The 16,657-nt window shown below is 39.2% G+C and overlaps 2 protein-coding genes across 2 annotated transcripts in view; both read right to left on the minus strand.

Moving 5' to 3' along the window:
- Positions 1-886, minus strand: part of LOC129374413 (uncharacterized) — a 38,728-nt gene extending 37,842 nt beyond the window's left edge. Inside the window, exon 1 of the mRNA XM_055052818.1 lies at positions 813-886. The gene's annotated coding sequence lies outside the window, so the exon portion shown is untranslated. The remainder of the gene's footprint in view (positions 1-812) is intronic.
- Positions 887-2,702: 1,816 nt separating this feature from the next.
- LOC129374536 (thrombospondin-type laminin G domain and EAR repeat-containing protein-like) lies at positions 2,703-16,356 on the minus strand. The gene is made up of 15 exons (XM_055053006.1): positions 16,265-16,356; positions 12,834-12,898; positions 12,610-12,771; positions 12,294-12,526; positions 11,989-12,079; positions 11,765-11,918; positions 9,319-9,450; positions 8,804-8,921; positions 8,590-8,704; positions 7,627-7,807; positions 5,793-5,845; positions 5,530-5,706; positions 3,519-3,697; positions 3,031-3,132; positions 2,703-2,946 (listed from the first exon to the last, which is right to left on the minus strand). The coding sequence occupies exons 1-15, from the start codon at positions 16,344-16,346 to the stop codon at positions 2,793-2,795; spliced, it is 1,998 nt and encodes a 665-aa protein (XP_054908981.1). The 5' UTR covers positions 16,347-16,356; the 3' UTR covers positions 2,703-2,792.
- Between the last annotated feature and the right edge of the window lie 301 nt (positions 16,357-16,657).

The raw sequence follows: 16,657 nt of genomic DNA on the forward strand, positions 1-16,657 counted from the left end.
AACATGCTAATTTTGTTAGTCATCGGAATAAATGATACATTAACCAAAAACTAAAACAATGATCAGTTCCAACCTCATCAAGGAACTAAAACAGTAAAGGGATGTTTAACTTATAAACTCTAAAATCATTTTGTCTTTACACCGACTGCTCCTTTAAAGCATCATTGAGTCATTTCAGATTCTAATACCTCAACCTTTTGGCGTATAAATACAGTAATTTATGTAAAAAGAGCCCTGACCAAGTAGAGTATATATGTTGTAAAGTTCATGGACAATCGCTTTTAACTGGATGTGCAATATCCTTATTTTATGAATGCATTTCAGGGTTTTCATCAGCTGTAAGCTAAAAACATAAAAACTCACAGATATGTAACACTTTGCATGCACGAATCTCTATGGAATACGAATTTGTTGTGTGTTTGCTGTCCTGGAAGTGTTGACTCTCGGCTCTGTTCGGCTCTAATCGTTTTGAGTTTTAATCTGTGGTTAAACTGCTGACGCTCCAACAGTTATGTCCGAATCAGAACCGGATTAAGAATTGTTTTAAAGGCTCAACCACCCAAGCGTCAGCGACCGAACAGAAACCAAACCCCAACAGACAAGCGGCACTGTAGAAGCCGAACCCGAACCAAACGGACCTGTTAGCCGCCTAGCATGCAAACACCGGAACCGCTGACTGACCACAGTTTCTACCCGAGCCACCGCCGTGAAGTTCTGCTACAATCCGTCACCGGGACAGTCGCTTGCGGTTAATTCAAAGTTTTTTTCGGTTTAACGGGAATAAATTCTCACTTTCAAACCGGGAGCCTCACCTTTTTACCCGGACACCGAAGCTAAACAACCGCCCGTAGTTTCCGTAGCGACGCCTCCTGACCGGAGGGCTAACGGTAACAACCTAACGGTTCACTGCTAGAAACATCAAAACTGTGATTATTACAGGGCAAAAAGATCAAATATGGCTGACATACTTTAGAGGTTAAATAATAGCAACCACCCACTGTGGTTTCAATGTAACTTATTGAAGAAACAGAGTCATAAATACAATTTAAAGAGGCACAAATCTCCATCAAAAATAAACTTCTTACTGCCTCCATTTGTGACAAATTATTCCAACAAAAAACATTAACTTTAAAACCTTTATTTAATTAAAAAATGTTTCCAAAATGCATCTTCAGTTGACACCAAACAGTAGCTACAGAAAAGAACATAACAAATATTAACATTGGTTTAAAAAAAAACATTTGATAAATTATAGAATTTCAAAATAAAATAAAAACAGTTCAATTAAAAAGTTGATTCATCTTATCAAAATATTACACTCACTTTAAATATAGCACAGAAAATGTATCACAGAAAAAGTTACTTGAAAATAAATTCAGAATTTCTTTTCTTTACAGTAGCTCTTTTACAACCTGAGGAGAAAATTATGTTTATTACAAAATAACAACAAATAGTAGTGAGTTTACTGTCCTGCAGCAAAAACACAAATCAATAAATAAATGCAATAAAAACAACAACAGGACAGACTGAAACAGGGCCAAAGAAAGAGTCTATGATAGAACAGAAATTCATTTTTAGGCACCATTAATTCTAATATTTAACATAATTTATATAAACAAATTTCATTAAGTCATCAATTTCATACCTAAGAGAACATTTCAGTGTAGATTTGCATATGATTGAACAGAGAAACTTACAGAAGGCAGCAGAGGTCTAAGGCTGATGAACAACCACACCCAAAGAAATTTCACTTAGTAAAAAGTAGCACATCTCCAGTACTATTTTTACAAAATACTTCAAATGCTTCAAGAATGAGGAAACAATTTCTGAAATTACTGACCAATTGGTGACACTTATGAGGTTAAATATTTTCCCTGCTGCTCAGAAATGTAACTACTAGCATATCAAGAAAGTCAAGAAAATGTCAGAAAGCAACAGTCTTCATTCAGAGGTGTCTTCAGATTCGCTGAAAGACCGACTGCTACCAGAGATCCTTCTTTTCCATATCATCACTATCCACAGCAACTCTTTGAAGATACTTGGATGATGTGAGTTATTTAATATCCCTTCAGGATAAATAATATAATTTTAATATTAGAGTTGGCCTAGTTCAAGTTTCATTCATTCAAATGAAAAAAATGACTGGAAACGGACCACAATCTGGCACTGTTCCAAACTAAATATCAATTCCCCGATGTGGATGGAGTCCATTGATTGGGATAGATAAGGGAAATGTTTTCAAATTATGTGTACCTACCATTTTATTCATTGGGATTTATTTGTGAAAATAATTTTTATCCTTTTTAGTATGCACCACGTTTCTGTACAAACTCCACAAAAGTGCTTATAAATAGGTTTGATTCAAAGACAAAAACATAAATAAACTTCACTTGAGCCTAAACAACCTCATATCTCAAAAATAGAAACAAAAAGAAGAAAATATTTTCAGCTTTTAGCCTCCTAATTTACTGCTTTTTAAAAATAGATTTTTTTTTTTAGATCTATTGGTTTATATTTGATTTTCTGTCAAATAAAACTGTTAACTTACCAATAACTGACGGATATATATTAGTAGCATAAAAAATGTTCAGTGTGAAAAACATTAAGAATAAATCTGCAATCTGAATCAGTTCTGTCTGCAGAGCTTATCATAATTTAGTTTGTTTAACAAAGTGCTTCTTTTATAAATATTTTTCTTCAGAGTTTGAGGTTGCAGCTGAAAGAGAGGAAATTCCTCCTGAAGCCCCGCCCTCAGTGATGTGATGTCATCCGTCTGATCCAATCAGAACCTCTCAGTAGGTTCTGAGTCTGAAAACCTTACTGAGCCTGGAGGTGGCGCTGGAGTAGAAGAGGAAGGAGCCCTGCTCAGTGGTGAAGTGTTCCCAGTCTCTGCAGCCAAAGGTGGGCAGACTGTGGACCGGGACGAAGCCTTCGTAGCCCTGCCACCTGGAAAACACACACACACACACACACAGTTCGTCACATGAAGTCAGATACAACCCTGCACAGGCATGAATGAACTTCACTCACCTGTAGACGACGCTGTTCACAGAGTATGAACTGCCATCATAAGAGTTCGCCACAACCAGGAACTTCTCGTCTCCGATGGTGAAGAACTCCCAGTCAAGAGCGCTGAACACAAAAACAACAAAAACAGTCATAATCACTTTAAAGGGTTAATCATCTTTCATTTTAGACTTTTATAGAAGAATACTAGTTTCATCATTAGCAGATTATTATAACATAACATGGGAAGCCATGTTATAAGTGAAAAACTCTGCCAGTGGAAATAGTACTAAGACAATTGGACTAGAAACAAGACAGAAATACTTGGTAAGATTTTGTGTAATGAGCCAAAACAGCCAAAGAACAACAAATGGTGAAGGAATAATGAACACTAACAAATCAGAAAGAGGACAGGTAAAAAATGGTAATGGAGAGTGATGTGCAAAGCTTTATTTTGTAATATGTCAAGCAGAGCAGGTAAAGACAACAGGTAGTAAGTTTGGTGGGCTGACCTGTGAGTCGGGATGTCCTGGAAGCGGAGGAAGGTCTGGGTGAACATGTTCAGCTCGTACACGGTGGAGTTGATGTTGTAGAAACTCTGGGATTTCCTGGAGAACTGCTGACTGTTGGCGACGGCGAGGAAGAACCTGCCGTCGATCTGGAACATCTCCCAATCCGTCGCTCCAACCGTCTGCCAAGGGATGAAGGAAATATTTTATAGAGAAGTTTTTGGAATATCTGAATTTTTTTATTTTTAAATACATGAGTCACGTCATCTTGTTTGATAAGTGAGTTTTTCTGCTTCTGTTTATTTGGACTTTGAGTCAGGATCAGGCTACAAAAGTTTAGAATTTTATGAGAACTCCAACACAAAAATATGAAAAAATTAAATTGAGGAATGTGGAGAATCTGGTAAAATTATACTTTGTTATTGGTTTTACAGATTATACTTAATATTAGAAATACTTTATTTTTTAACTCACTAAATTTTTACCAGTAGCTGGAGTTTGAATTGATTACATAAGAACTGTGTAGGAAAAGAACTGAAGTCGTTGCAACGGATTCAGTTAACATCTTTAAAATTTAAAACGACTCTTCTCAGAATTTGAAGTAGTTTTTTCTGGTAAGATAACAACACATTTTTTGTTATTGAAATCATTAAAAATATTTTTGTTCATTTGTAAATTTTTTTTTTTTTTTTTTTTTAGAAAAGAGAGAATATAAAATTAATCAAAATCAGAAAATTGGGACTTGTATGGGGGAAAAAATACTCTGACTTTATTTCTCATCAGTATTTCCTTCCTAAAATCAAATGTTAGACAAGCTGTTGCAGGTTCCTTAAGTGAACACGAGAGAGAATCTGATTGTAGGTGTTTTTAAGGAAAATGTGACTGATTAAAACAACTACAGCTCATTATATCATTATGAGAAAATGACACATTTATTTAATCTGAGACAAAAGCTCCAAAAAAGTCCCTGGGAACAGAAGAAACTGGAATTTTGTTATAAATTATGTGGATTATATGGAAAAGACCCATCCAGTTTTATTAAAATCATATATGAGAAGCTTAATAATCTTTAAACGTTTGACATTTTGTGTGTATGTCATTAATTTTTGATTACAAAACTGAATCTAATTCTCAGGTTAGTTTGGATATTTTAATAAAACCCCCAATATTTTCTTAACTTTTTAAAAAATGCTGACGCTTGAATTTCTTGTGTAGCAATGAAATGATAACTAATCTGTTCAGAAAAATTAGTTGCAGAGTGAGATGTGTTTTTTGGTAATCATGTGTCACCTGTGTGCTACTGGAAGAGGTTAAATTACACAGCAGGAGGATTTAATGTGTTTTTGTGGTTTTAAAAAAAGCAGTAAAAGTCTCTCTTCAGTCTTCAGCTGGAAAATCCCCTCTCCCTCTCTCATTAATTACTCACTCCTGGTTTCCTGAACTTTCCTTTTCATCATCATCAGCAGGCACAGATTAAAATGTATTTCTATAAAATCTGCTGCTCATTTTTATGTTTCTGTTTCATGTTCTGACTTCTGTCATCGCATTAAAACGTTTTACTGCGGCTTGAGGAGGTTTATTATAGACGGGGTGAAGGAAAAACAGGCATCTGCTGCTGGAGTGAAGACCCATCAGACCAGCAGGTGGTTCTTCAAGGTGCTCCAGAGTAAAACGGGTTCTTAATGGAACCTGATTTTTTTATTTGTATCTCTTGACTGAAGTTCAGATCTGGACATAAACCTTTCCGTTGTAACTTGATTCATATATAAACTGGATCAAAATCAGATTTCTGGAGGGTTGAACAACAGGAAGTGCCTGAGAGTCTGAACACAAGAATAAAGCTGAAGTGTGTCACTCAGTATTTTTGTGTAATCGCATTATCTCTGCCACAAGAATCTCAACCGTTCATGTCTAAACGTCACCACTAGAGGGTGCTAAAGGTAAAAAGTCAGTTTCATCTGACGTGGAATGAAATGACTGCAGCTCTGATCCAAAGCCACGTCTCAACACTGACCGTGATGTTCTGGAAGCTCCGGAAACACCCGTCCAACCAGACGTAGATGGTGGAGCTGATGGTGGTGTTCTGACCGTTGAAGGTGTTCGCCACCACTAGAAAATAATACGGGCCGATGGTGAAGAACTCCCAGTCATAGGCTCCAGACGTGGACAGAGTCTGGTTCACCTCAAACAGCTGGAGGACAGCAGGACAAAAAGACAAATATCATGAATACAGAGTGTTGGACATCTTCTCATATTGACATTAGGCCAGAATCTCACCTTTGTGTCAGGGTTCCACCTGTAGATCACACTGTGGATGTTATGGTTGGAGTCTTTGGCTGAGGACACAGATAGGCATAGATCCTCATATTAACAACTGAAGACAAACATTTCGCCCTCTGGTGGTTAATAATGGTAAAAGTCTGTCCTTAAAACTTTAAAATATTGTTTTTTTCTGTTATGATCTATTGATGTACAAGTTGATGTTATAAAAAAGTGGTTAAAAATAAACATTAACATCCCATCTGAGCATAGAAAGCAGAAATGTTCACAAATCATTGTTTCCAAGTCTTTGAGGGGAAAGTGTAAGTGAAGTCTCACTACTTTAAAAGGGAAATCCAAGTCAAGTCTCAGTTTTTGAGGGGCAAGTTAAGACTTAAATCTTTAAGGAGCAAATTCAAATTCCTAAGACTTTTATGAGCAAATCCTGGTACAAGGTATTCAAATGTTTCAGGTCCAAGTCAAATCCCAGTTCTTTTCTGGTGCAAGTCCATGTCATGTCTCAGTTTTGGGGGGGCAAGTTCAAGTCAAGTTCTAAGTCCTTAAGGCAGTCAGTTTAATTTGACTGCTCCTGGGCAGCTGTGGCTACTATCCGGTAACTTGCCACCATCAGCGTGTGAATATGTGCATGAATGGGTGAATGACTGAATGTAGTGGGAAGCCCTTTGGTGTTTTCTGGACTTGGTCATTTTAAGTCAAATCTGAAGTCTTGGTTTTGTGATCTGAGTGCAATTCGAGTTGCCATCTCTGATAGGGCGTACTCCAAGGTTGAGTACTTGGTCCCCTTATCTTTGCAGAGTCATGCTCTGGTCTGGTTATCAGTTCACATGGTTTCATCATATCTCACATATGCAGATGTACTGATGATTAAAATCTGTATTTTATCTTGCCTCTTTAACATCCACACACGAGGGGTTGAGATAAAAAAAAAAAAAAACTATGATTATTCTATCAATTGTCATGGTTTATCAGTCCATCATCAAAAATCAACATAAAACGTTCACTGCTAAGAGGAACAAATAGGAGTTGTGTCTTCCCTGTACTTCTCATGAACCTTCTGGATGGAACATTGACTAGTTTGTGGTTCTGTGTTACCAAAACTATCTTACAATGATGGTTGGTATCCTAACTGGTAGTACTGGGACTCTTTCTGGAGTTCTAGTTGAACTGAAGCTTTCTCAGACTGTGTGCGGATGAGTCTCAGACGGTGTTCTACAGTTTATGATCTGATCCCAGTTCACCTGCATTCTTTCCTCTCAGATCACAAACAATCTGTTGGGGCAGTGAGTTTGTTTTTATCTCCACAGGAAACATTTGAGCGTGCAGATGGAGGTGTGTTTGAAGTGGCTGCAGGTCCACAAGCCAGGAGATAGCAGCACTCTCTGAACTCCAAAGTGTTTTATCAGCTGAAAAACCACGACTTTCCTCACATCAAATAGTCATGTTTTGAAGCTCTTAACGAACGATCTTGCCGCAGAACGATCTGCATCTCTGATCCTGTTACAGTTCACCAGCAGAGACACAGGAACCTGACCACACTGCAGCTTGTTATTTAACACGTCTGATTACAGAGGGCTCAGGGATATAACATGTTTCAGAAAACGCTCTGATGAAGAAATAAAATGTGCTTCATGTCAGTACAGTCGTACAGCGATAAAGATGCAGAAATTCTTCTATTAACAGACTGATGAATGTCGCTAAAATCATTGTCTTCTTGTGTTAGAAGTGGGTAGTTACATCCAAAGTGAAGACAAAAGCCATTATTGCTTCAAAACTTCATCAAACTGTCTCACATGAGGGACACCTTACTTTTGGATGTTTTGCTCCAGCTCACCTCGCATGTGATTGGCCACCACCAGGAAGCTGCTGTTGTGGATCTGAAAGGCCTCCCAGTCCCGAGCAGAGTGAGTCTCCAGAGTCTGATAGCGAAGGAAACGTTTCTGCCGACGATTCCACCGGTAGATGGTCGACAGCTCAGGTTCTGCCTTCTGCATGTCCGCCACCACCAGGAAAACCTGAAGGGTGGAAGAAGCAAAACACGATCTATTGCACAGCAATTATTTAATACAATGCCTGATTATCTAGAGGACTTTGTAGAGGACATGCTGAAGGACTTTTAGTGGGTCTTTTAGTGGGTCTACACAACCAGGCAATGGTTGTTTGTGTACATTTGTAAATTGACAATGGATGATGGAGAAGATGCCTGTAGGCATTTTATAGTTTGGTCACCACATCCACAGCTAAAAAAACCTTCTAGGAACTCGACTTAATCTTGGGAAAAGATTAAGCCTTTGGTGGGAGGTAATTAAACAGCCAAGATTCCCCCTGAGACATGAAAAATGTAGGTAAAAACCCCGCAAAGGACTAAAAAGAAAAACAAAACCATCAGAGCAGCTTAGGGATTATAAAACACAAAAAAATCAGATTCACGCAAAGAGACGTGGATCCATCCAATGGATTTGAATTGACTAAAGAACTCCGGGACAAACATGGATCTGTGGTTCTTTGAATTAAAGATCTTTCCTCTCTAGGATCTTTACTTTCAGTCCAGGTCTGCTGGTGCACAGCTGCTGTGAATACCTGCAGAGCTTTGTGTTAACACCTGTGCTCCTCTAAGAGCAAACACGCCAACACAATGAGAACACAGGAGGCCTGGACACACCTTCACAGGTCACATGATCACAGGTCACCCAAATAAGCACTGAACTCTTTCTGGGACCAGGTAAAGTTTCTACGACAGCACTCTTCTCGAACTTGACGTTACCGCGGACATTTGTTGTGTTTAAGTGACTCCCACCTTGTCATCGATGGTGAAATATTTCCAGGCTTGAGCTTCCTGAGTGCTGATGTTCTGATATAGCTGGAATGACCCATTAATCCATTTGTAAATACCAGAACCGGGTCGGGAATCCCTGGAAGAACACACAAAACTGTTACCGTGAAGACTAAAGACCTTCAGTTTCTTCAGACCTGTTGTCGAGGGGTTCTGGTTCTGGTTCTGGTTTCGATACCTGTTGGCTGCAGCCATGAACAGGCCTTCAGACGGGATGGAGAAAAGCTCCACATCCAAGGTTTCTGAGCGGGTGTAGAGGTCCTGGTAGTCCTCCACATAGTCCAGACGCTCTTTATCTGCAAAGAAAACCAATTTACTTGTTTTACGTTATTATTAAATTAGCGAACCTCATAAACGAATCATTAAGCAAACAATAATTTATGACGTGTGAAATAACTAGGGTTGGGACTTAATTAAGCATTTTAAATTAAAAAATATTTAAATAGGTTTAGGCCGGAACCTTTGTTTTCACGCGTTTTCAGCGTGAATACAAAGCTGTGCGTCCATAAATCTAACGCACAACTGACATACTCCAACAGCAGCAATGGACGACAAATTGTAATTATTTTCATAAAAACCACAGTTTTTAAGTATGAACTATTTTTATAATTCCAATTTGTGCAAATTAAAGGTAAGGTCAATGGAAACAAAGCCAGTGTGAGGTTCTGTGAAGTGTGATCCAGTCAGACTCACCCTGCATGAGCGTCCGCCACATCATCCCGTCACAGATGAACAGACCTTTCTTCCGAACGTTGAACCACAGCTGACCTTTCTCTGGGCCTGAACATGGAGGACGATCGCCTGCTGTCACTCTGGCCTCAGCCTCTGCAAGGGAAACAAAACAAGAGGTTCAATCTGGTGCAGAACTAAACCCAAGGAACATAAATCTCTAATAACTTCCCATTGAAGCTATGACGCTGTGCAGTTTTCCCATTTTTCAAGGTTCCCATGTTTTCTCTGAACATCTAAAAACGGTTCTATCATTGAGGATTATTATGTCCCAAAATGAAGAGAAAAGGACAATGCTTCTGGACAAGATTAACATCAGGCTTATTTTCTGCACAGTAAGGTTTCTGCAGTCTCCTCTCAAAAGTTCCTTTATATTCCTTGAATGTTTCTGGAGAATAAGAAAAATGCAACCCACCTCCAGTCTTTCTTTGAGTAACTTGATTTATTAGCTGGAGGACCTCTGAACATCTCTGTGACTCAAGAAATTGTTAGTCACAGCAACATTTTTAGACTGCATTATTTACGCTAATTTTTCCCAATCGCAATGTTTTCCCAAATATTTCCAAACCTGAAATGCAGGACTGCATTGTCCTGCTGCCTCTAGTGAAATAAAAAAACCTTACAGCGGTGCGTTCCAACTCTCTGTGGGTTGAGGTTTTTCTAGGATTGGGTGTGTTTTTGGTTGTAAAGCTGAGGGTAGATTAAACTCTTTCATGGATCATAAAAACGTGATCTCTGGTGGCGTTCCCTTTAGAAATCTAAGGTCAAGTTCAGGCGATTGCAGCTTGAACGGCTCGCTCAGCTGCAGGCAGGTACATAAATTAAGACGCACTTCGGGCGGCTTTATGTAAACCATGAGTCATGATGAGTCTGACAGGATCGGTGCTGAACTTCAATCAGCTGAACTTTATTAACTCTGTCATCGTGAGCCTGGAAGAAAAACCCAGGAAGATGTCTGAAATATGTCTGTGATCGTTATTGACTAATCAATCAAGGAGATTCATCAACTGAGACACAACAGAGCTGAGATCAGACAGATTAAAATAAAGAAAAGAAAGGAAAAGGTGAGCCTGCTCCTCAGCAGACGTCCTGACCAAGGCACCTGTACTTGTCCTCACCTGCCTGTCGCCACAGAAACTCACATCAAACAGAGGGACAAACCTTCAATTCATATTAAGCTTTACTAAACCAAAATGTCTGCCCCAAAACATTCCTGAACTTGAAGTTCATCTAGGAATCCTGAGCAGACACCCAGCTTCAGCAGAACTACAAATCCCAGCAGAAGCCAGCAGAGCCTGAAGCTGATGAACAAACTGTTCTTCTGCTGTCAGCCTGGAGCTCAGGTTACTGAATCACTGATGGCATCACAGCTCCAAGTTTAAACTGCAAACAGTGAAAGTACGGAAACACTGAGGACAAATATTCAGCTTCTCAGTCTAACAGGTGAGACAGGTGAGTTCGGTTCCTCCTGAATCTGCAGGCATCAGTTTTTCCAGCATTGAATCAAAATAAAAATTTGATGGAAGAGTTTTTAAAGATGCTGTCAAGGTTTCTGTAGTCCTGTTTTATGCTAGCTTATGGCAGGTTTCTGTAGTCCTGTTTTATGCTAGCTTATGGCAACTTGTGTTTGGTGGATGTAAATGCAAAGAAATTAAGGAATTGATGTATAACATCAAGTCTGGTGATTGTTTTAATTAGTTGACTGTGTGTGCTCTTAGATGAATAGTGCATGTTTATTAGGATAAATTATGTGAAAGTCGCTCTATTATTCTGAGTCTGAATATTTCTTTTTTTATTATTATTTTTAACTGACTGGAAGTTTAACTGACTGTAAAAGTAATTAAACCCCAATTCAAGTTGAAACTGGTTCTTTCGAATGCCACTTATGTTTTTTTGTAATATTTTTGTGTAAATTTGTTTAACTCTGCAACATTCTGCCTAAAGCTGTCTCAATGCGCCTCACTCAGGACAGAAGCTACAGAGCAATTGGTGCCTCACATGTTGTCACCAATGTCTCCAACAGCTCATAGTGTCACTAATCACTATTTCAGTCACTAGAGGAGACTGAAGAGTCCTCAAGTATAGTGAAAAAAGTTGTTAATTTAGCAAGAGTACATCTTTAGCTACACTTTAAATCTCAATCGGTGCTTTGAAATAGACTGAAAGTTATCAGCATAATTAATCAGAAACAAGGAGAACCTGTCAGTTTCAAGCATTCAGCATGCTGAGAAGAGAGAATCTTCATCAGAGTAGACAAAGCATTAGATGAAGTAATGTTGGATCATGGCCACCATAGTTGATGCTGTAATTGAGGGTCAAAACTTTAAACTGTATCAAGGTTTCTTCTGTCGTGAGATCAACTGTGCTGATTTAATAAAGATCTGTATGCGCTGCTGGTTTTTCTTCTTACCGTATGGATAAACTGAGCCCTGCTGGTCCGTTTGGAGCGGGGAGGTTTTGAGGACCTGCGGGACAGAGAGCTCTGCCAGACTGGGTTCAGAGTTGGGACAAAGTCTGGGTGTCGCATCTGAGCCTGGAAGAAGAACCAGCTGACGAAGTAGACCCTAAACACAAAAGAACCGGTGTGATTCTACAGGGGAAACGATCTGGTTCTGATTCTGATCATAGACTCACAGAGAAGCGGCCCCTCCAGTGGCCCCTGCTACCGATGATGAACCTGGATCCTCTGGTGCTCAGAGTACTGGGGAAGGTCTGGACCTGTTTACTGAGAGACAGGAAACCAGTTCATAAGGCTGACAGAGCTTGGATCTGGTTTACTAATGGCAAGTTTTGTAAAATGAGTTGAATTTTTAAAGAAATCTTTGTGTTCAACGGTACTAGTCTATGGGTTGAACCAACCTAAACTTATTTAAACAGATCTGAACTGGTTTGCACTGGTTCTAACCACCCTGAACAATTAAAACCAACCAGAGACTCACATTTCCACAGGTGGTCCACAGTCAACAGTCAGCGTGGCGTAAGGACCGGTCACAGCCAGAACCACAGTGTGCCATCTGTTGTCGTCCAATCTGACGTTTTTGAAGCTGATCCTTCTCCGTCCTCCACCACCAGGGGGAGAAGTCAGAAGGTGGAGACGGTTCTCAGAGACACGAAGCCCCAGCAGCAACGACTCGGATCCCTCCTTCATCACAGAGAAGATGTACTGATTCGTCTAAAAAAGGAGAGAAAGAAAGCAGGTTAGGTTCTGAGATGGACTAGAGAGGATCGGATCAGTCCAGATTCTGTGATGTTTACCTTCTTCCTCAGTCTCTGTATCTTCATGGTGGCCACCAACGAGAACTCAGAAGGAAAATAGTCACAGTTGGTGAATATCTGTGAGGCAGTAAAACTCAGAGCAGTCGGTTCGGTGCCGGTTAGCCTGATTCCTCTGGACCCTCTGGACTGAACCATCTGCACCTGTTGGCACAGAACATTGGTCATATAAATGTGTTTAAGCTCCGTTTCGTCTGGCTTCCTACCTGAGTGGGCGTGGCTTGTCCAGGGCGTGGCAGGGCTTTGGACAGGAGGTCAATAGGGCGCAGATCTGAGGGGAAAACACGGCGTTAGTCGGATCTGGAGCTGAGATTCACTCCGAAAAACAGAAACCAGCAGTAAACCAGCTTTACTGCTGATTAAAACAAAACATTTCTCATTACAGCAATAATTTGAGTTGCTTAACACAATGTTATTTATTCATTTATAAATGTCATAGTTTCAAACTAAATATTTAATTAGAATATTTATCTTGATAACTAGATTTTTCAGATGCTAAATATTTAAGTGTGAAGCTAAATATTTCACTTGCAAGCTAAATACTTAGTTTGAAGATAAATATTTAGTTTGCTAAATAAACATTCAGATTCAATTTAATATTTAGTTTTATTTTGGAGTTAATACTTAGAAAGCTAACTAAACATTGATATTCAAGTTAAATGTTTTTGTCATTTTTCATTAGCACACCAAATATGTAGCTTCCAACTAAATATTTAGCTTGTTAACTAAATATTTATCTTGCTAATTACATTTATTACAGGCTAAATAACTGACATTGTTGCTGCTAATCTTCGATTGTGTAACTTTTCAAATGGTGAATCATAATTTCCGCAGCCAAGGCACAGCCAGATGAAGTCAAGTTGGAGCAAAGAACTAATAGACTTTAGAAAGGTAAGAAGTTTTTCCTAGAAAGGATCCTTCAAGCTTTATACAGTATTGGTAAACCATATTTTCAGATCAATTTATAATTGCTGCATAATCTCTGGTTCACATAGATAAAACTGGAATATTTCAGTGACGTTTTCCCACTTAGTTTTCAACCTCCTCACTCCAATGTGTCCAAGCCTGGGAGGCAGCAGCTTCCTGGTTTTCAGGTTGTTGTTGATTAGAATCATTGGTGTTTTGGAAACTGTTAGAGCCAAAAATAAATCCTGATTAGATGTGGACAGATTATCTGCTGCTGGTCATTTCAGATCCCTGGAAGCTGATTTTCATAGAGGTGAAGTGAAACCAGCAGCTACAGGAAACTAAAACCAGGTCCAGATCAGTTTCCTCCAACAGAGGCTGATAAATGCTAAACGAGTCGGCCTTCTCTCAGATTGATCCGTATCATTGACATCAGATTTAATTTGTTTTATCAGCTCAGAGGTAGATGAGTTCCTCTGTTTGATGCTGCAGGATCTAAAAACAGAAACAGAGTTTCAACTTCCTGTCCCCACAGATAAACATCACAATGATAAATCACTGCAATGTTTGCTGCTGCAGCATTTATTCATGGCTCTTTGTGCTGAGAGAAAATCAGGACAAACAGAGAAAAGGTAACAATTTATAAAGCGGAAAAGTTTAGAGAAATGCACAGAAAAATGGCAAAAGGCAAACCAGGAGTACATAAATATTGATTCTTGACAATAAGTCAGTAAATTCACTGCAGGTTGATATTTTAATTAAAGACTCTATGATTACATAACTATTGCAGAGTGAGATGAACCGGCGTTGCCGGTTTATCTCCGTCTTAAACAGCAGTAGATGTAAAGGAGGCCGAGGGAGGATAAATCTTGTTTTATCCAACATCAGTTTCAGCTGGAATTCCCCTTTAAGCTCCTCTGAGGCCGTCTGTGTGTTTTGGTGCAGCACCAGATCAATGCAGGATGAATGAAGGGAGGGGACGACAAGTTCAGAAACACAGCTCACATTTCAAAGAGGCAAAGCACCAGAAACGTCTGAGCTACATGAAAAAAAGGCAGAGGACGATCCACCTTAGAGAACATTTGGTTCATGATTTTTAGTCTTCAGTAGTTTGAATTATAGATTCGAGGTTTTAATTAGCCTGATAAAAAAAACAGCCTCTCGTTCTACAATATTTGCTTCGTACAGAGGGTCTGGACTGATTACTCAAAGCTCAAGTTTTAAACTTTATCCAGTCAATAACGTTTTCACCAGTTTGATGCTATGAAGCTTGCCAGAAATTGCCTGCGCTGTAAACAATCATCCTCCAGTGCACTAGAGGAACGAGTCGACATCGGGCCGGGGGCGGGGCTAACGCCCGGGTCCTACACCCAAATAATAAAACTCATGATAATTTAACTGACATGAAGTACAACAAACCAAGAGAACAAGAGAAACATCAGGTTACTGATGATGAAACAACGTGGATCTTTGGAACTCGGCGCGGATCGCACACGCAACGGCGTTCACACAAACTGGACGATCTGGAAGATGCTCTTCCAGGCGGCTGCAATGTAAACCTTGACTATAAACGCCATACTGCTGTCTTGACTGAAAAACGCTCAACCTGAACTGTTGGAAGCGACTACAACTCAGCCTTCAGTCTCTGACATCACCTCTGTACCACCGACAGAGAGACAAGGGACGTTAGCTAAGCTGGGCTGATATAGTTTACAGTCTACAGTTAACTCACACTTAGTAAATAATGTCAGAGTTGCTACCTGTTGTTCTATTTTACCATTCTTTTCACTTTGCCGCTCCATGGAGCTCCACTCATGTTAACTTAGTCTGTAGAAACGCTCTAGCTGTTTGAAATCTGTTGCCAAATGATAATGATGACGAATGGCTGGTGACAAGCTTTACCCAGAATACACTTGGAGACAATATGAATGATCCACTTGTAATTTTGTGTGTCATAAAGTTGAATGTAAGAGTAAAAGTCATATTCTGTCTCCCATCCGGCTCCCTCTAGGCCCTGCCGGGGGGCCGCGCCCTCCGACGCTCCGCCCCTGCTCCAGTGCAAAGAGAGAGATGACGAGCCGAACAAAATGGCCGACTCTGGTGTTAAAGGCCATTGTAGATAGAAAAAAAAGTAGAAAATTTCTGCCAAAAACTTCAGAAATTTTGAGATTAATCTAAATATTTTTTATACAAAAAAACAGAAACTTCTGAGCTCCAGAAGTTGAAAATGTGAGTGAAACAAAACCCCAGACATTTTTACAATAATCTAAGAAATTTTGGAAGTCAAAAAATTTTGAGTCCAAAAGTCTAAACTCTTGTAAAAGTCTAAAGTCCAAGTTTTTTCTCTAACTTCAGATTAAACTAAGCATTTCTGAGTTTTTTCTAGAAAATTTTCAACTTTTGAAAATTTCTGTGTTTTTTCTCAAAAATTAAAGGGTAATACAAATAAATGTGTTTATTTATTTATAACTTTATATTTTGGTCTGTTTGATTTCTAAATATTTTTAAACATCAAATGATTGATGTTTTGATAACTCAGGACTAAACTAGCCTTTTTTCCAAATACTTTTTACTCTTACTTGAGTCTTGGACAGTTGACACTTGCACTTGAGTAAAAATATGTTGAAGTAGTTATAATCTTACTTGAGTACAATATTTGAGAAAACTCTACCCATCTGTGGTCTTCAGTGGCTTTAATATCCACTGATACCTGGGTGTCTTGGGAAGCTACCTGTGCACGGCCTCCAGCTCTGGCATCGGACTGAGGAGGCCAGCAGAGCCCAGGTGACCAGCAGGGGGCGACACGCCAACATCGCGCCTTCTTTAGCGGTTAACTCAGCGCAGCATCATCCAGAGTCATGATGCTGATGAGGATCAGAGATGAATGAGGATGAAGAGAGGATTTTCTTCAGAGAGGAGAAACATCACAAAGAAAAAAGGCAGGTTGATGGATTTAAACGTAAAAAAAAAAAATCAGGTTTGCAACTTCCGATTATCTTAATCAATTTTTCCATTGATTATTCTATAATCGGATAAAAAAAGTCACATTTTACAAGATTTTCATTTGACCTTTTAAGCTATATTTATACAATTTTACAAATATTTTAAAAGATGCAAAAAAAAC

This window comes from Poeciliopsis prolifica, unplaced genomic scaffold (assembly GCF_027474105.1).
Source record: "Poeciliopsis prolifica strain line A6 unplaced genomic scaffold, Auburn_PproV2 SCAFFOLD036, whole genome shotgun sequence".
In the NCBI taxonomy this organism is placed as follows: Eukaryota; Metazoa; Chordata; class Actinopteri; order Cyprinodontiformes; family Poeciliidae; genus Poeciliopsis; species Poeciliopsis prolifica.